The sequence below is a fragment of the Penicillium expansum genome (assembly GCF_000769745.1).
Source record: "Penicillium expansum strain MD-8 chromosome Unknown contig351, whole genome shotgun sequence".
In the NCBI taxonomy this organism is placed as follows: Eukaryota; Fungi; Ascomycota; class Eurotiomycetes; order Eurotiales; family Aspergillaceae; genus Penicillium; species Penicillium expansum.
The window spans coordinates 2,591-21,563 of NW_015971431.1; the positions used below are offsets into that span (position 1 = coordinate 2,591).

Sequence of the window (18,973 nt, forward strand, 5' to 3'; positions counted from 1 at the left end):
CGGTCACATTACTTTTAGGCTGAAAAGGCTTTACTGTAAACATACAAAAAATATTGTAATGATATTTGATCATATTAGTATACTATCTGAGGGCGGCCTCCTAAGCTGAAGAACTACCACACGCGGAAGTATCAGCCATTGGCGCTTTCGTTACAATGCGTCATTACATTAGCAGCTTCTCGGTACCATAGAACGCGAAGCTGAAGAATGGAGAATTTCTTGGTAGATTAGTGATCCGAAACTTCCCATGGTGAATGCTCTAGATAAGTAATAAGATCGTTTCAAATCAAAATACTCAGGTGTTGGGTTTGTGATAGCACACCATCTAGAGAGTAAGTTGCGGCTGATGATTCTGAAATCAATGCAACAGACCATCATGGCAACAAATCTCTGGCATTCGCTGCAAGACACAACAATTTTCCACTAGCGAAAGAATTTTGGGCTACCATGGCTTGGAGATGAAAGCCATACAGGTCTAAAATATCTAAAATCTCATATTTAGACGACCTTAAGCATCCCTTGGTAGAGCCCCACCTCAACGGGGCAGTGAGGCAGCACGCCATTGAGGCCCCCCTCGAAGTTGGAGGTCCGAGCGTTCCCGTGGATAGTCGCGTCACCGAGTCCAGAGAATTTTTCGGTAGGTCCCATCGGCGTGCACGTTGCGGGGTTGGAGACAAGCCACAGCCTATGAAACATAAAAAAAATAATGAAAGGTGCCGGCGAATGAAACTCCCCACGATTTGCAATACGGTTATGACCTTCGATGGTCCAAATGGTCCACCAGTGACAACCATAATGGGTATCACGGATGCGAGCGAAGTCGCTGTGCCTATCACCATATACCATCAGCAGCAGTTACCTCGGTTTTCATTGGCGTCGGAGCTGAGCATTTCTTTCTACGTGGTGATTAGGTTCTCATCTAGCACTGCGAATTCTGCAAAAGCCAACTCTGCTGCTCTGCTGTTGGTACAGTAAAAAATGCCAAAATAGTTCGGTTCTTGACTCCTTTGTTGTTGCTGTTGAATTCACCGACCCGTTGCCTAAAATGCAGGTAGATTTAGCAGTGGTCTCTGTATCTCACTTCCTGGCCTTTGCTTCATATTCTATGGCTATTTCAATAGTGTCGGGTCTGTTTTGAGTTTATTCGAGAGCCCTCTTTCGACAAACATTGAAGTACAGGCAATACAACAGAATCACTGACAAATTTTCCGTGAGACCTGTCCAGTCTTACCATATGCGTACTAGGGATAGAGTTTGTGTAGATCTCCCCTCGTCTTTTGGAACCTTGGAGTTGTTATTCGCCCACTTTTAGTTTGGGATTCTCCCGTCGAAGATCTGAAACCGGCACATGGTAAGTACCAAAACCAAGTCTGCATGAAACCTTGGAATATAACCCAATCCAGAAGGTGAAGGATGAGACAACCTTGGAAATGATATCACCACTGTATATGGCCCAACGATAGCTGCCCAAGTGGAGTCAGTAGCTCAACTCTAAATGCACTAATTACTTTTCCCATTGGGGTCTAGCCTCAAACCTCCACAGCGATCGTCCGAATTGGCCCCGTTCTCCTATGTACGGAGTACCCCTGCCTCTACAACATATTCTTCTCAACAATCGGTGATTCAATCCAAGTTCAACTACCATGCCCACTTTCCTATGAACGGCTTCGGCCCACAGCATTGCTCATCAATTCGAGAACCTCCACTCGAGCGTCTTCCAACACTTATCGCTGGCTCAATCTTCGCCGTTCACCAAGATGACAGGTGAAACCAATGCGACAGGTGAATCGGGACCTATCAAAGTGTCTCGGGCGGTTGCAATGGTAATTGCAGCTCTCTTCGCCCTGGCATGTTGGAATGTCCTCCAAATCCTGGTTTTAATTTTCAATACCTTCCAACGCCGTCGCGGCCTTTATTTCTGGAGCATGGTGATCGCCACCCTGGGAATTTTTCTTCACTCTCTTTCGACATTTCTTCGCTACTTTGCTCTCGCCCCCAATCTCCCTATGTGTGTTTTGATCTGTATCGGCTGGTATGCGATGGTGACTGGTCAGTCTGTGGTGTTGTACTCGCGACTGCATCTGGTCACTAACTATGATTGCTACTCCCGCTGGGTGCTGGGCATGATCATCTTCAACTTTTGTGCTTTGCATATTCCCACCACTGTTCTCTTCCTTGGGATCAATCTCGATGTCGAAAGCTTTCTCGGCCCGTTTGATATATACGAGCGTATTCAATTGGCGGGATTCGCGGCTCAAGAGACAATTATCAGTGGTTTATACATCTGGGAAACCATGACTAGCCTGAGGCCCGTTTTGGTGATGAAGGGCCGCCGCGGCCAGAGAGTTGTAATAAACCTCATTCTTGTCAACGCCCTCGCAATTTTGTTGGATGCAGCTCTCCTGACGACAGAGTATACCAACCACTTTGATGTGCAGACTACCTTCAAGCCAGTGGCCTATAGTATCAAGTTGTTGCTAGAATTCACGGTACTAAATAGTCTTCTTGTTGTGATCCGCACAAATCCATCGGTCATCGAAGACGTCGAACAGCTACACGATGATCTTCACATCGACCCACGCTGGAGTGCGAAGCATCACGACAACACTGCCGCTTTTGTCACCGATCCAGAAAGATCTGATCAAAGTGATCGAGGGTTCCAAATATCGCCCGTAAGATCACATTCCTCTTGGGGTTTGTTGGAGCATCACGTCGGGCCCGCTTGAGAGATTGCTGTATCATCATTTGTTTCAATAGGTGTTTATCAAAATACCCCCTAGATTCCGTTATATTACTTTGGCTTAGCAGTGATGACCCTCAATCCGTAAAGAGATAATTCCAAGGATCCCACCCATCAATGGTCTTTTCGTATCCATAATATAATATAGCTGAAATTGAATTTCTAAGGTTTTTGCATCAAACCATATGAGGCGTCCCTAAAACTTTGGTCCTGAGATGGCGATCGACCTGCGTTTTATTCGCCCATACAGAAAATGTCCAAATGTCTCACCAGAACTCGAAGCCGAACGCTGAGTGTTTGTTATCTCTCAGATGCCACAGGCTTGCCATCCCATAGTTACTGACTATAATAGTCAGTCACCTTTCCTAGTTTGTACATTAACTCTCTAACAATCTACACATGGTACACCATCGTCTACCATCGTAGACATCAACACTGAGAAACCTATATCTTCATCCAGGTCAACTATCCATTTCTATTCCAAACCTCAAGCATTATTTACAGATGCTCAATGAAACCAAGCCAATCTGATCGTGTGTTGTGCCCGTGCAGCTTAGCTCCAGTATATGGTTATTTATGACATCCCTCACTGTAGTTGCAGCCAAGAAGATCACATTCTTTTTTTTTTGTTTCGTTAATGATCGATCCGAAACTAAAGAGTTTTATAGAATTACTCACTTCCTTTCCCGCAAAACGGGTTTGGCTTCGATCCATCTGCGCATAGTTTCCTGCAAATTTCAGTGCCCAAGGCATCTGTAGAGCAGTGGCTCTTGCCCTCTCCATGACAGCAGATCGCCATTGAAAGATGCGCTGCTGCAAGGAAGAAGAAGCAGAGTGTAAGAAGTTGGGGTACACTCAGGAACTTCTTGGAAGCATTCGACTAAGGAGGTTAGTTGGTAGGCTTGACCCCGGGAACTTGCCATGTATATACCAATAAAATAAAATGAAATGTACAATGTCTTTTTGAAAAATGTTTTTCTCTCTTGGGTTTTTTAGAAAGTTAAAAATGAGATGTGATTTCCTTTGCAGAGGTAATCTCTACCTCTTATTTGGGGACTATATCCCTTTCTAGGAGATTTGACGACGTATTATCATACCTGGAGATCCACAGCCCTCTAGGGATGTGACAATTGATACCATTGAAAGTATGTGAACACATAATAACATTTACCCTGTCAAAGATGGAATGCAATTATTCGCAGACCCCCTGCAACCCTCTAATCGCCTAGGTCCTGCCATTCTCAATAATATTCTCGGAGATAATGGAAGGAAACGAACTCCGTTCCAGAGCGTGATTGGCAGTTCAATCTACAACATGTACGATTTCAAACATGAACCAATATCGCGGCCTTTATTAATGACATTTTGGTGGCAAAAGACCAATTCTACATAATTCATATCTCGATTATCACTCTTCGGAAGGCTTCACATCATACTCTACGTCAGTCCGAATAATATATTTTGCTCCCTTCCTCACCCCTGTACCTTCATGCAGCAAGGCTCCATTCGACTCCCCATGTGGGAATATCGCAACAGCTCCCATTACAGGTCGCACTGGGTAGCCATTGAGGGTTCCCTCCCGCGGGGCTGGCATGAAGAACGTTGTCTCTCCGCCCTCAAACTCATCGTTGAGATATAATAGGAAGGTGTACATCGAGCTCTGCTTTTTTCCCTCGGGCGAGGAGTCATACACGTATGTGTCATCCGGGAGAATACCGGACGGTGGCCAGGCTCCGTCAATGTGGCAGCGATATTCGGCTCCGGGAACGTACCTGTACACACGGAAGCGACGATTGATACCTCGGACCATGCGACCGTTGATGGAGGGCGGCACATACGGGGAGATTCGCGCCCAAAGGATGTCGTGGAATGTGGTGTCGATGATCCAGTAAAAGTTGTGGGCCAGGATGCTTATGTCCCCATCTTCACGAAGGGGCGCGTCCGGCAGAAAATTGACAGATTCACCGGCAGCGATGATCGCCTTGCACTCATCAGCGGATAGCACGTTGAGGACGAGGCCAAGGCCTGGCACAGCGGGATGTGCGTGGTATGTTATGGAAGGACCGACCGGAGCCAGTGGGACGGCGTTCGGGGTGGTCGTAAAGAGGATGGCGGGATGATGGTTTGGGGGTTTGCGGAGTGGGCCAGGGGTTTGTTCGATAATGCGGAGGGCAGATTGAGACTTGGGCGCCTCTTCCAAGATTGATTTGTCGAGGACTGAAGCGTAGACCGGGAGTGGTGTTGTCGAGGGGCGGAGGTCCCAGATGGACTGGAAGGCGATGGGATTGGTTGAGTCAACAGCGTTCGTGTTGGTGTCAATCGGGGTGCTGACGCGTAGGATGGCATCAAGCACACCGAGAATTTCCATTTCCTTCACACTGCGCTCCGGGGGGACATGATCGTGCCCCTTGGGCTGCGTCGAGAGGCCGCTGACGACATCCAGATCTCGTACCCAGCGACACAAGGCTCCGATTTTGGGTTGTTCCCCCCGAATCCTCATCTCCGCGAGCAAGATCCTAGCTTCAATGTATTTTTCGTCTGCCAATGCACCGGTTATTCGGGCTGTCAAGTTGGCGCCCTCTATCGAATGGCGTGATTAGTTACAGTCTTTGAGCAGAGACAAGACAACATACCGGCAGTGTTGACACCCGTAGTGCATGTTTGGCGGAAATCATAGACTGCCACTCGGAGGTCCTTGCATGCTTTTGACTTTGTCAGGCTAGGATACTGTGCAAGCGCCGCCAGTGTCTCGATTGTGATGTCGAGTTCTTCGTCCGAGACGACGGCATTGAGATGTGTGGACTCGAGGGGGACGCCATCCGGAGGCGGTGTTAGATTCGGGACTGGCTTGGGAAGCTTTTTTGGGAGGTCGACTTGTGCGTTGCGCTTGCGCTTGGCTGCTTTGGACTTGGTCATTATTTTTACATATAGATTGGCGAGTTAAAGTGACCAGGAGTTCATGAGTCTACAATTCTTCGGATATTTTGCCCGAGAAGTCCGACCGGGGACGCACTCGGATTATGTAAAATCGGCAACTTTTCAAGGTTCCAAGGGTTTGGAAAGGTTTATGATGATATTATTCGTCACACAATTCAATCCGGGGTGGAACATCTCGCATGCTGTTCAGGGTTTTAAATGCCTATATGCGTCTATATCTTGTTGCATACGGGACAATGGGCTTTCAGCCCTGTCCATGAAAGGTCTAACTCGGAGATCAACTGATATCGATGCAATTGGCTAATTTGGCCACAGCGATGGAGAAGAATGGCCGTTGTTGCCTGTCTCGAGACGTTGGGATCGGGCAGGTTGTTTGCGAAGAACCAACCTTGTTAGGACACAAAAAGGCCTTTCCATAAGTTTTCAACACTGCGACAGTTTCTTGTCACAACGTTCACGGATTCGAAAATATGTAGGGCAATGTAGGTCGCGAGAATATATGAAATCGAGGATTATAGGATTATGCTTGCCACACTGGATCTTCACTTGCGCAACCCCTGTTTTGCAAGACACCTTGAAGCCTTCGTTGAGACCACCTTCGGTGCGGGACTTTATGATCACAACCTCGGAGGATTCTGCGAAACCTCACCATGCCTAAGTTCTGCGACTGTTTTCACCTACCGTGCGATCATACGGACTTTTGCTATTATACTCATGAGCGAATCAGGCGTTAGGAAGCTGTGCAACCCGAGTGTGATAAGACCTGAAGTCTAGGTACAATCAGACTTTTTCATAAGCAGCAATTGTCTCCCACTCATTCTTGGAATTGGTGGAACTTTTGCTTAGAAGCCTCGACCTTCTCATGTACAGCACGCGCCTTTCGTTTTGTTTGGTGTTACCTTCAATTCCAGCGACCATGAAATAAGACTTGCTCATCGAGTTCATTGTTTTTGGCCCAGCGCAATAGCCCAGTCTCATCACCATGTAATTCAACCTTCCTCGCCTGTGAGATAACGGATATGTTCTTTCTCAAGTCTTGTGAGCATAGTGGAAGGTCCATTTTCTTTTGTCCATCGCCTTCCAACCAATAGAAGAAGTTTTTGTTTGATAATGACTTCCGCCAATACGTGTGATACGAGCACAGATTGCTTCCGTGTCGATGTTTGAGATCAAATATTTCGAGAAAGTATCGAATATCCATCTTTGCTGTAACACCCGATGCGATCTCTACGTTATGTTCTCTAGCGGCATTAACCACGCGTTGCTAGTTTCGACGACTTTTGATTGAGACCATCATTCTCGGGGGTCACGCGACACTCGGGGGATTGATAGAGTTGGTGCCACTGGGCTTCGTGAAAGGCTTAGAGGGGCAAAGAACAAGGTTAGATTCGGTCCGTTTTGCGCAAGAGATACACTTACCTCAACCCATCTGGTGGAAGGAGCCAGGTCAAGTCCGCGTAGCTCTCGTCGCGTTCGGTGACCGCAATAAATTCTCTAATGCTGGTCGGCGAAAATCAATCACGCCAGGATTTATATGGTGCCTATACCTGAACCGTCCGCGCGGCTTGTTCCTTATCGATGACATCAGCAAGAGTGGAAGTTACCAGAATTTTGGTCACGGAGAAGTTACTAGCTAGAAAGTTGGAAGAAATAGAAAAGTGAAGAAGCTTAGAAGTCAAGAAGTCAAAGTTCAACAAAAATGTGATTCATCAAAGTCCAGGTGAGCTAGGTCCATGTCCACACCTGGGCAGGGAAGGTCGTTTGACAGTCCACAGGTGGACATCAACATCTTCAACAGGTTTCGAATATGATCGTGGCCATTACTCCGTACAGAGAAAGAATATACATAATCATAAGAATTGGAGAGCTGAATAGACCCCTCATTATGAATTCGTTTTCCCCGCTGATTAAAAAAAAGGATCGGTATAGATCCCGAGTCTGACAAGTAGATGGGAAATTATTTCCCCATTCAGAAGCCGAACCTCCCCCACAATTGGCAATCTATACCATCCGTGCCCATATACTCCCGGGATGACGCCCCGGTAACCCCTCGTGAGGAGATGTGAGGGGATTTGAGTATTAATGTTGGAGCTTTTATCTATATATATAAATGGGCTTAACATTTATTTTAAATTCTTCCATTAACCTCAATCATACCCATTCGGATTACATTTATCATCATGGCACCCTCTCTCCACCCTCTCATCGACAATGGCATCATAGCAGGCTCCAGTAGCTTCTCGGGTGGGAAGCTCCACTGCCGCTGCGCCTCCGACCAGGTCGAGATCACTTTGAATAGCAATGTTGCCCACAACCACGCCTGTGGCTGCTCCAAGTGTTGGAAGCCATCCGGTTCTCTCTTCTCCATTGTTGGTGTTGTACCCCGAGATGCCGTCTCAGTGACAGCAAATGCTGCGAAACTTTCGATTGTGGACGAGGAAGCCACCATTCAACGGAATGCCTGCAAGGAATGCGGTGTGCATCTTTTCGGGCGCATCGAGAAGGATCATCCTTTTAAGGGTCTCGACTTTGTACACGTGGAGTTGTCTGATGAAAAGGGCTGGCAGGAACCACAATTCGCCGGTTTTGTCTCATCCATCATTGAACAGGGTTCCCACCCGAAAGAAATGGATGAAGTGAGAGCCAAATTCAAGGCCATTGGACTGCAGACGTACGATGTGCTGTCGCCAGTGCTGATGGATCTTATTTCTACCTTTACAGCTCAGAAGTCCGGTATCAGATTTGCCAATTTGTGATCGGGAAAAAGTGTTACGCAATGATTCCATGTACTTAGAAGGTGGTGCTTGTCAGAGGTGGTGGCGGAGTTTGGATTGGGAGGGGATTATGGAGAATATACTTGCTAAGAATATTGGGTCGGTTATGAATCGATCAATCAAAGTTCAATTAATCTATCCTATAGGAGGTGGCCTATACAGCCTCACTTTACCATAGATTACTTACCGCTATTCAGTGCATCTCATTGGTTCGTGGGAGCCTTTATTAACCGATATTAGCATTTCACTTTTGTCCAAAGTAGACCAGGTATTTTATAACTAGTCTTCCGCATAACCCATTTTGGGTCGAAGGATTCAACCGAGTAATGGGTTTGGGTCAGACTAGGTAACCCAGTAAGTACTAGGTCTGGGGCCCTAAATTAGGTCCTAAACTAAGTAAAAATGCCAATTATATATATATTCTACTTATTTAGCTGGTTTATGACTGCTAAGACCCCCTTTTATATAAAAACTAGGTCGAACTGGGCCTATACTAGGTTTTCTGGGGCCCTAGTCACTAGTAATTAATTCTAAATAATTTAAACTAATGAAATATTACCTTTAGAATAAGGCTTATAAATAGGGGTAAAACGAAAGGTAATTTTAAAATCCCTAAACAGGGGTTTAACTTCTGAATTCTCGGTAAATTTGTACTGTTTAGGGCCCACTGGGCCCCCATTAAAGCCTAGTGGGCTTTTACCCCGGGCCCAAGGCCTATCGGTGGGCCTAAGGCCAGGCACAAAACCCAACCCATTTGCGGGTTGGGTCGGGTCGGGCTCTGGGCTTTATGGGCCGGTACGGAAGTCTAGGTATACCCGAGATTGGGATACCTATAGGCGGTGGGCGTTGTGGACGGGCACTCGAAAATCCAAAATGCCCACCGCGCACCTCCTAGGTGCCTATAGACGGGCAATGTCAAAGTCTTGCTAAGACCTCTATATTTGGCTAGATCTATGTACTAAGGAGATGAACAGTCTTTCTAATTAGCATTTGCTTCTGTATCAGCGGGATCATGATGATTCATGGTAGACGGACTTTGATGCGAAGAGGGTGTAGGTTTAATGTGATCAGCTAGGCATATCCGCTCTCAGTCACACCATTAACCAATCTTCTAAAAAAGTTTCCTCTGATAGGATGATTTTATCCCGTTACTCATTGTCTGGGGATATTAAACACGGTAGGAACAAGAATTTCCAACCAAGTGATGCCTCAAGGTTCATTCCACTAGGAGTACATTTCCACTGTGCATGCTATAGCCTGAAAAATTACTGCGTAGAAGACTATTGCATAATCTTGGGCTTTGGGTGTATAAATAGAAAAAGCCCATTGATTTGGGCACTAGGCCAGTGTCCACGGACAAGATACGACACAGTCTACTACTGATATAGGTATACCAAGGCCTTCCCGGTTGTCAGTATACCATATGTAAAGTAGCGCTGTATTATGATCATGGGTTAATGTCAGGAGAGGACTACATCGAAGTGCATGGTGAATGTAAGATGTATTGAGTAGAGAGTTGTAGAAGCTAAGCTACAGAGAGACTATGAAATCTGACAGTTAACCATCGTACCTAGGGAGACTTCCACAAAGCATCTTTGTCGGTCCACCACCACTACTACTTGTCACGAGGTCTAACCCATTATGTATTACACACGCTCTCACTCTCTCTACATGACCGGGTCGCCTTAGACCTATACAGGGTCTTTAGGCTAGCCAGAAGTCTCGATGCCATGTTTATTGAACCCATCAATATCACTGTAAAGTGGACTCGAGAGGTGAGAGGTTTGACTTGGGGAATTTTGCTAAGGCCGAGTTCTAGCAACCGATCCCTCAGATCGCATAATTTTGAGGGACTTTCAACAAAAGTGAAGATAAGCTAAGCAGTCTAGTGAGATGAAGGCTGAAATAGAAAGTGTCAGATAAGGGTAAGTATGGGACTTAAGTATCTATTTATTCGAAGCCGGTGACAATGGCTTGTTTAACAACTAGACAAATTGATAGCTTCTAGTTATCATATCAACTTCAATGGTGTGAGCTTACAAGCATTAACTTGAGACAGGATGTCATGACCTGTGTGCCCATAAACTTTTGCGTCACCCACAACTCTATAAAATCTACCTTGTTGATCACAACACCGGCGAAGTACGACAAGCTGCTCGCAGCCATGCACCACGTATAATAAATCTTTGCAGCGCGCCCTTTGTGGAATGATAGCAAAATCAAGCTTTTGCTTGTTGAGAGGGGATTTAGTGTTGCGTCCACCATAGGCAATCAAGTCAGCACACCTAAAGGCGCAAAGCTGCATTCCATGGAATGACTGTGCAAAATCATTCATCTGACTAATCTGGTGCCCATCAAATCTGGCCCTTCCCTCCAAACAGGCCAAAAGTCGGGGGAGATATGTTGTGCACATGAGTTCACCAAACAGCGTGTGATTCAAGTCAACATCCCCGCAGCGCCATTTTAAGAAAAATTGTATGCACTTATAAGCGTACTTCCGCTCATAAAAGAGTCTATTTTTATGCTGAGCTGTTAATTCCTTGAACGGACGATCAGCCTGAGGGAAGTGAGGGACTGTATGGCAAATTTTACCGAGTCTGACTCCCTTGACGTGAAGAACCTTGCCTTCTTCTGAAAATCTTGCGAATTCCTCGTCGGCCACACGGAGACGTGTATCCCCTTCAAGAACAGTAGTATTTGGATGGTTCCTATATGGGACCCCGAAGAAGGGACACCACGATGGAAGTGATTGTTGCCATTTTTCTGATGACAAGACCTGTCGTGCTCTCAGCGTAATTATGTAGAGACTCTGCGTTGCCATGATCACCGCTTGAATTGCTTTGCAAATCACTTCACCTGGCGGTTTTTCATAATTGGGTTCAATATCTTTTTTGAGCTTGGGGGGGAGAAGGCTGAGAAATGCATATATGTGGTCTCGCGGATCTCCACACTGGCTCTCAAGAAATCCGTCGAGAAAATCAATTATGGATAGCTCTGATGTTGTCGAACAAAGCTGGTCAAAGCGTGAGTGCCAATCATTGCGACAGAGGGTCATAATTGTATGGCGTTCGGGATCTGTTGGAGAGAGTTCAATATGCCCAACATCACTTATTAGAACGTTGTGGAACTCTTTCAGTCTTGAGAAGGAAACCCTTTCTAGGCCGCATTGGATATACCTCTCACAGGCAAGCAAAGACTCTTGTACAATCCAAGCACGCTGCCAATATTCCCGACGGAGGAGTGACTGCTTGGCAGATTGAAGAAGATAAAGGTCAAATAGATCGATCTCTTCCTTTTGCATGAGAACATTGAATAATTTTAAACTGGTCTCGTCATGTTTGCCCAGAAAAGCGACGACCTTCGCGGCACTTTTGTATATCCTACCCATCAGTGGGATCTGTGTGTTCTTCTCCAATTTATCGGTCTGGTTAACACACACAGCGTCAATCCACATAGTCACTTCTTTATCAGGCTGTCTCAGCATCCTGAGGGCCTCGGCCAGGTTTGATGTCACTCGAAATCTTTCGCCATTGACAGATATGTATTTCTTCATGTCGAATGTTCCCCAGACGTAGGACAAGGCTTCATAAGAAAGAGATGTGTCGGATAGTGTGGCCTCTTCAACACGGCATTCCATATCATCAACAATTGAGCCCTGCTGTATGTGCACCAAACGAATTCCATCTTTCGGTAGATTTGAGAATATTCGCCTCGATGGTTCGATGTTCATTTCCGACGTGTCACGCAAAAGGGCCATTGTCGGATGGGACGGGTGGGTGTCGACGCGGCGCTGCGTGTAGTACTTGTTTCAGAGTCAAAATAGACTTATTTCCCGGAACAACCGTTTTTCTCGAGTGCGAAGCACTTTAATCGTAATTTTTCTGGTTTGTGCTGTCAGGCTAGGGGACGATGGGTTTGTTTGCACGAGGAAAGAAGGGCGGGGTAAAAAGGAGATAGTGGTCCGAACAACATAGTTATATCTTCGGTGAGCACATTACATACTAACTTCTAATAAACCAAGGTCTTTTTCTAGTTTTCAAATAAGCGTATGGACTAAATAAACCTATTTTTAATACTAAATTGATACTAAATCTAGTAAATTCAAACAGAATCAGTATATCAAAGATTACGAGTGCACAATTTTATGACTGCCAAGACCTGAAATTGTGCAAAGTTGGGTAATAGTCCAGGTTTTGGACCCATTTGTGGGTTGTGTCAGAGCCTACCTAGACTTCCGCACGACCCAGAACCCAACCCAGACTGGGTTGGGTCTAGGTTGGGTCTGGGTTTTACTGGGTCGTGCGGAAGGCTAGTCCTACTATATAAAATCTTAAGTTAAAAATAAAGAGTAATAATAATTCTAAGAAAGTAATATTAGAAAATATAAACTACTAGCTAGTATATACCTAGTCTCGCTATATAAAGTCCCAAGTTAAAAATAAAGACTAATAATAAGTCCGAGGAAGTAATATAGGAAAATAACATATATTAGATAGTAGTAGGAATAAATATTAAAAATACCGTATAGTCGTACCCTATCAAAATAATTCAAAATTTTAATCGGCTACCATACCTTTACGGCTAGACCAATTGCTCTAGAATTAAGTACCTATAATCTCCGGAATATAGATTAGAACTCTACAAATTTTCAGAACGATCCTCATACGAGAAGTAATTCCAGTCTACTTATAAAAAGTATTCTAGTCTGCTCAGTGCCCCACCTTTTTCTCCCATAGTTAAGCCAACACCCTAATTCCAGTCTACTAGGCTGCGGCCACTCCCATAGGATAGAATATGATGATAAGAAGATATGGAGATAGTTTGACGAGCCAGATCAATATAATCAGAAGAGTACATTTGCATTGTAGCTAAAATTCTTCTACCAGGAAAGGAAAGAAGAGAGACAATCGTCACAAATAGAAACTGATTATTTAAGACTCCAAAGCAAAAAGATTTCCTCTAAGTCATATATTTCCTCTTTTCTTTTTAAATAATAATATGAACTATACTTTAGAGGTCTTTGTGGCTATCCATTTAACTCGGTAGTTATTGACCGTCATAGCAGATTGCCAGTGGACGATTTGTATTTAGAGCTGAATTGGCGTGTAAATTCTCGGAGTCGTTGCTCAGTGAATCTTAAATGGCATTCAGAAGAAACCCAGTGGTGGAGAGGGCAATTGTGGTATAGACACACCTTTATCAATCCGCTCTCTCCGCTCTTGCTCGCGGGTTTCAATGTCCGTGTACTGAGGGCTGAGACCATTTCCCGCGTGCTCGAATGCCAGGCCCATAGACGTAAAGCACGAACGGAATTGGGATGAGGGCCATCCCGACGAAACCCAACAGACTTGACGCCCAAGGAACTCCCATGCGACGGTACATGATGGTTGCAAATAGTGGGAAAGTACCACCGAAGATACTGCGCAGGAAGGTATTGACCGCAATGGCACTGGCAGAAAAGCGAGTGAAAGTGTCTACCAGGTAATTCAGGGAAGATTGGAAGATGGTGAAGAAACCTAACCCCATGGAGGCAGCTCCAATCACTGGACACAGCCAGAATATGTTCTTGGGACTCGTCCAGCCGAGAATAAACATGCCGGCGGAAAAGAAGACTGAGCCAAGCATCATAGGCGGGAGCCGCGCCTCGGGTACAGCGCGATTGCCGTTTGCACGGAATTTTTTAATATAGAATTTCTGGTTAAGGAGGTTGACAATCGCTCCGAGAATCATACCGGTCAGAATTCCTAAGAAAGGCAGGTTTCCGACGAGCGGGTTCCATCCTCGAGTCTCCTGAAATTCGACTGGGAACGAAGCAAGACTGAGATAGAGGATTCCGTACACAAATGAAGCATATAGCGCCACAAAGAAGCAGATAGGCGTCACTAAGAGACGGAACGGCCGGAAGAGATACTTGTCAGCCATATCCTTGAGGCTATAATCTATTTCTTCATGGCGGGCGTGCAAGGCCCAGTTCCCGGTGCTGATACGCAATCTTCGAGCCTTGTAGACGAGCAGCGCTGGGGGATAGGTTTCATCAAGAAATATGACGCCCAGCGTCAGCATCAGCAGTTGGAGAATTCCGGTAATCTGAATAGTAGTTAGTAAAACAACTTCCAAGCAGGAAAAGCAGCCATTTCATCGACTTACATATTCTGTCCATCTCCACCCAAGATAGCTGTCAACAATCGCACCGCCCACAATCGGACCCAATACCGGCCCACCCACCAAAGCCATTGCATAAGCCACGATCGCAGCCCCACGTTGTTGAGGTGACCAGATGTCTGCCAATACACCCCCAGTATTGGTGATAGGGGCACCGCCGAAGAACCCGGCAAAGAACCGAGTGATCATGACACTCTGGACATCTTTGGATACTGCTGTTGCAAAGGAAAACATGATAGAAATGAAATACGGAACTAGAACCACTTTTTTCCGCCCATAAAGCTCGGACAATGGTGCCCAAAGGATAGGTCCCAGCCCGAAGCCGAACAATAGCATACTTGTACCGAGTGTGGCAGTGATTTCACCAATATGAAATTCTTCTGCAATGCCTGGGATGGCGGGCGAGTATCTAGATAAATATTAGTATGGGAAACACTGGTTTCACTCTTTCAACAGGAGTATCTTACATTGAACTTGCCCAAATGGCACCTAAGTTTCCAAGGATAGTCAGCAACTAAACAACAGAAAAGGAGAATGCATTTCCAAAATCATTTACCCATGGTAGTCATTCCATAAAGAATGGTGGTGAGGGCCTTCTTCTGAAAGCTCCAGTTGATTGGGCGATATGGATCATCAGGCCCGTCAAAGTCGACCACAGTATCGTCGGCGGACTTGATATGACTGACTGGGTGAGTGAAAGCGGCTGTCTGTCCAGATTCACGCAGTCGAACCTTTGACATGAATGACTGCTTAGGCAGGGGCTTCTCTGCCATTGTAGGCGTAGCCTGCGTAGGCTCGGCTTTTTCTGGATCTTGCGTTGACATTATGAAGGAACTTTGTAGTGGAGAAGCTAGTTATAATAGACAATTAAAGCCAGCAATATATGTAAGTTTTGACGGATACATCCACTCTTATAGTTCAATGGATTTGTTACAGAACCTGAGCTTGTTTTCAAAGGTTTGATTTGATACTTTCGGCCTCAATATCTAAATTCGGTGGTGAGTTCCGAGCCGAGAAATGTTATTCCCGAGGTCAATAGTGGGGCGGGTCCCTCTAAAGTCCGAATCCGAGAGCTTCCGCAATCAAGCCTTCTCGGGATAACGGCAGGGTCTATGGGTGGAGTCAAATGGATACAGATCTACAGGGTCTACTGGAGAGAGACATGTTGCACCACAATATTAGCCATCGGCGTTTGTAAGCCGACCATCCCAGTTAATTTTGGAATTGTTCTGTTTTCTCGGCCTCGGAAATGCAAACCTTCCTCGGCCATAGGAGTCTTGTAGATCTAAGTACACACATACAATAGTCCCTTTATCCCTGCAAGTTCGGACTTAGGCAAAGAATTCATGTCCCCCGAGAACACGCCATCCCCACAAGGGTCTAGACTTGTCAATTTTTCTGCTGGTATATGGGAATCAATCTAAATTCACCCTTTGGGTGAGATTTATCACTGTAGACTTCATCCATATGCGGTTCCTAGATCGAGCGATGAACTCCGAATAATTCGGAAAACTTAGTCAACTCGGCTTGATAATCTGATTTGGGATTTCTCGGCGATAGAAATTCTATGGCATGAAGATCCACCAATAGCCTCCTGCATCTGCTCTCCTCTAATCATGCAAGGAATGTGGTCATATACGGATCGGATTTGTCCGTCCAGACTTTCATGCCCTTTCCAAATACTGTCTAGCTACTACGTAGATGGCTTGCCTTTTGCGGATGCTTTTTGAAGTTTGCCACGAAAGTCTCTCATTCATTCGCTGCAACCTCGGGCTTCGGAGATGATAGCTTCTATTTAGTTTCCCCTAGGTAGATCACATGTATAAAGGATCTCGCATAGATTTTATCTACTTCAGACTCGTGGTTTTTGAGAACATTAAAAAAGGGGTTTCTCGATAATCTGAGCTCTCCAATATTAGGGCATCCTACTTTGATTTTGTTGAAATGGCGTCCTTCCCTGCCCAATCTTGCTGCTACCAAGGGTTCAAACATGATGGTCAGCCACAAGGCTCAGTATCCATGGTGGATGACTTCGAGGTCTATACCAGTCACCCTCCTTCCAAGTCGACGGAAAATGGGATTTTGATGTAAGTCGTTATTGATAATCCCCTCGAAGTTCCCTCGAAGTTCACTATTTCTCACTTCTGGCAGACTCACGGATATCACCGGCCATCGTGTTCCAAACGCTCAACTCATTGCGGACCAGTTTGCCATGAATGGGTACTTTGTTATCATGCCCGATATGTTTTACGGTGATGCTGTGCCTTTGAACAAGCCAGGCGAATTCGATATGCAGAAGTGGAGAAACGGGGGGTATCACCCGGAAAGAAAGAGCCACCTCCCCTCGACTGTTGATCCAATTGTCGAATCCTGTCTAAGAGAAATGAGGACCAAATTCAACTGCAAAGTATGTATGTTCCCAGTCAAATACAATGAACATCAGTATTAACATATACTAGAGAATTGGTGCTGTAGGATATTGCTTCGGCGGCAAGTATGTCGTGCGACATCTGCACCCGGGGAAAGTCGATGTGGGCTATACAGCACACCCATCCCATATTGAAAAGGCCGAGCTCAAGGCCATTCAAGGGCCACTATCTATTGCTGCAGCAGAAACCGACGGGATATTCTCGGTTGAAAAGCGACACGTCACAGAGGGGATCTTGAGGGAGTTGAGCCTTCCTTATCAAATCAACCTCTATAGTGGTGTAAAGCATGGATTTGCTGTTCGTGGTGATCCAGCAATCCCAGATGTGAGATATGCGAAGCGAAGTGCTTTTGTACAAGGAATTGAGTGGTTCAATGAGCACTTAAATCAGGATTCACTGATCTAGCTTGATTATTTCGGTGCCCTTAACGACAATATCGTGTATTTAGTTATATTTCTACCTGCTTTCCCTCGTTCCTTCAGAATTTTTATGCATTTGACCAACTTTATTCCTTAGTCAATCCAGACGATCCATGATGATAGTAACTTCAGGTAGTTCTTGTGGGGAAAGACAATTTATCGAGTACATTTTAAGTGTTTGATTTTAGGGTTCCCAGCAAGACTAAGTTAAGTTCAAGAAATACCCAAGTTATTTCATTCCAGTACAGGTCCTCATATTCTGAGACGAGACAAAATTCGGAACTAAATACATAGCAACAGCAAATTTCACCTATAACTCCATTTATATTTACGAGATCAAATATAGTTACTTGCTGCTTCAGAAGAGCTCACCTCTAGGCAATGAACCCAATACTCTTCCAGTATTGGATAAACTTTCGCGCAAGCTCGGGGCTCACTGGGCCGACTGCGCGGAGAGTTTGGGAGTGTTCTCGACTCTTGGTAGTGTCAAGAAGAAGACCACCCGCCGACATGCGTTGGAAATCATGTTCAAGGAAATCAGCTAGCATCGTGGCTGGGTTTTGATCCTTGTCAAGGGCATTTGCGGGGAAGTCTCGTACTAAAGCCACCCATTCGTCTAAGGGCAGGCGGTTGCCCGACGGGATTCCGAGGGCATCGGCGAGAATGGAAAGCATTTCCTGCCATGGCTGCCTGATTGGGTTGTCGATATGGTAAATCGGATAAGGGTCATCGGCAAAGAGGAGGTCGACCAGTGCGCCGGCCACATCGTCCACAGGCGTCCAGGAGAGTGGCCCATGCAGATCAGGCAGCTGATTCATGGTCTGTGCCGATTTAAAAAGGAATGGCAGATGCTCCAACCTGTCCCAGACGCACGGTCGATGTGTGGAACCTCCGCGAGTCACCGTGAAGTGTATGGTCGAGCATGAGCTCGCAGATATATTTGGCATCCCCATAGCCAATAGGGAGTACCGTATCAAGAGGCAACCGCTCTTCTGGGACATGCGGGTCTTGTTTCCAGATTGGGTAATGCCCAACAGTGGCGATAGACGAGATGAACTGGAAGCTCACCGGGGGACCGCCTAGTGAAGAGAGATCGCGGGCGAATTCGATCAAGTTCCGCATAATACGAAACTGTGACTCAAAGCCCTGGACCGGCCGTTTGATACTCATAGCCCACGCATTGTGCAGAATGTGTGTGGTAGACTCCAGTAGATTCTTGTAGGTTTCTGGCGACAGCCCGAGCTGAGGTTTTGCAAGGTCGGTTTCGAAGACCTGGATTTTCGCAAGAGCCTCCTCAGGGAATGAGAGTTCCTTTGTGGCCAGTGACTGCATTTGTCGTTCTCGGGCCTCTAGCTGACCGCGACGGTTGAGACATATTACTTTCGTGACAGAGGGCATCTGGGCTAGACGTGCAACGACATGCGCGCCTACACTGCCTGTTCCACCTGTAATGACGACGCCATGACCAAGTGTTTGTTATCTCTCAGATGCCACAGGCTCGCCATCCCATAG

The 18,973-nt window shown here is 45.9% G+C and overlaps 8 protein-coding genes across 8 annotated transcripts; 4 read left to right on the plus strand and 4 right to left on the minus strand.

The window, feature by feature from the left end:
* Positions 1–1,757: 1,757 nt before the first annotated feature.
* PEX2_099000 (uncharacterized protein) lies at positions 1,758–2,726 on the plus strand (the record flags this gene model as incomplete). The annotated part of the gene is made up of 1 exon (XM_016747170.1): positions 1,758–2,726. The coding sequence occupies one exon, from the start codon at positions 1,758–1,760 to the stop codon at positions 2,724–2,726; it is 969 nt and encodes a 322-aa protein (XP_016594642.1).
* A 1,422-nt stretch (positions 2,727–4,148) lies between these two features.
* PEX2_099010 (prolyl hydroxylase family protein) lies at positions 4,149–5,656 on the minus strand (the record flags this gene model as incomplete). The annotated part of the gene is made up of 2 exons (XM_016747171.1): positions 4,149–5,320; positions 5,374–5,656. 2 exons carry the CDS (start codon positions 5,654–5,656, stop codon positions 4,149–4,151), a joined length of 1,455 nt encoding a protein of 484 aa, XP_016594643.1.
* Positions 5,657–6,578: 922 nt separating this feature from the next.
* Positions 6,579–6,878, minus strand: PEX2_099020 (IQ calmodulin-binding motif protein; the record flags this gene model as incomplete). The annotated part of the gene is made up of 1 exon (XM_016747172.1): positions 6,579–6,878. The coding sequence occupies one exon, from the start codon at positions 6,876–6,878 to the stop codon at positions 6,579–6,581; it is 300 nt and encodes a 99-aa protein (XP_016594644.1).
* Positions 6,879–7,857: 979 nt separating this feature from the next.
* On the plus strand, positions 7,858–8,433 carry PEX2_099030 (S-(hydroxymethyl)glutathione synthase; the record flags this gene model as incomplete). The annotated part of the gene is made up of 1 exon (XM_016747173.1): positions 7,858–8,433. The coding sequence occupies one exon, from the start codon at positions 7,858–7,860 to the stop codon at positions 8,431–8,433; it is 576 nt and encodes a 191-aa protein (XP_016594645.1).
* Positions 8,434–13,683: 5,250 nt separating this feature from the next.
* On the minus strand, positions 13,684–15,437 carry PEX2_099040 (MFS transporter; the record flags this gene model as incomplete). Its single annotated transcript, XM_016747174.1, has 4 exons — positions 13,684–14,538; positions 14,599–15,022; positions 15,081–15,102; positions 15,170–15,437. 4 exons carry the CDS (start codon positions 15,435–15,437, stop codon positions 13,684–13,686), a joined length of 1,569 nt encoding a protein of 522 aa, XP_016594646.1.
* Positions 15,438–15,725: 288 nt separating this feature from the next.
* PEX2_099050 (uncharacterized protein) lies at positions 15,726–15,896 on the plus strand (the record flags this gene model as incomplete). Its single annotated transcript, XM_016747175.1, has 1 exon — positions 15,726–15,896. The coding sequence occupies one exon, from the start codon at positions 15,726–15,728 to the stop codon at positions 15,894–15,896; it is 171 nt and encodes a 56-aa protein (XP_016594647.1).
* Positions 15,897–16,557: 661 nt separating this feature from the next.
* PEX2_099060 (uncharacterized protein) lies at positions 16,558–17,447 on the plus strand (the record flags this gene model as incomplete). The annotated part of the gene is made up of 3 exons (XM_016747176.1): positions 16,558–16,700; positions 16,765–17,020; positions 17,073–17,447. 3 exons carry the CDS (start codon positions 16,558–16,560, stop codon positions 17,445–17,447), a joined length of 774 nt encoding a protein of 257 aa, XP_016594648.1.
* A 388-nt stretch (positions 17,448–17,835) lies between these two features.
* Positions 17,836–18,793, minus strand: PEX2_099070 (uncharacterized protein; the record flags this gene model as incomplete). The annotated part of the gene is made up of 2 exons (XM_016747177.1): positions 17,836–18,282; positions 18,335–18,793. 2 exons carry the CDS (start codon positions 18,791–18,793, stop codon positions 17,836–17,838), a joined length of 906 nt encoding a protein of 301 aa, XP_016594649.1.
* Between the last annotated feature and the right edge of the window lie 180 nt (positions 18,794–18,973).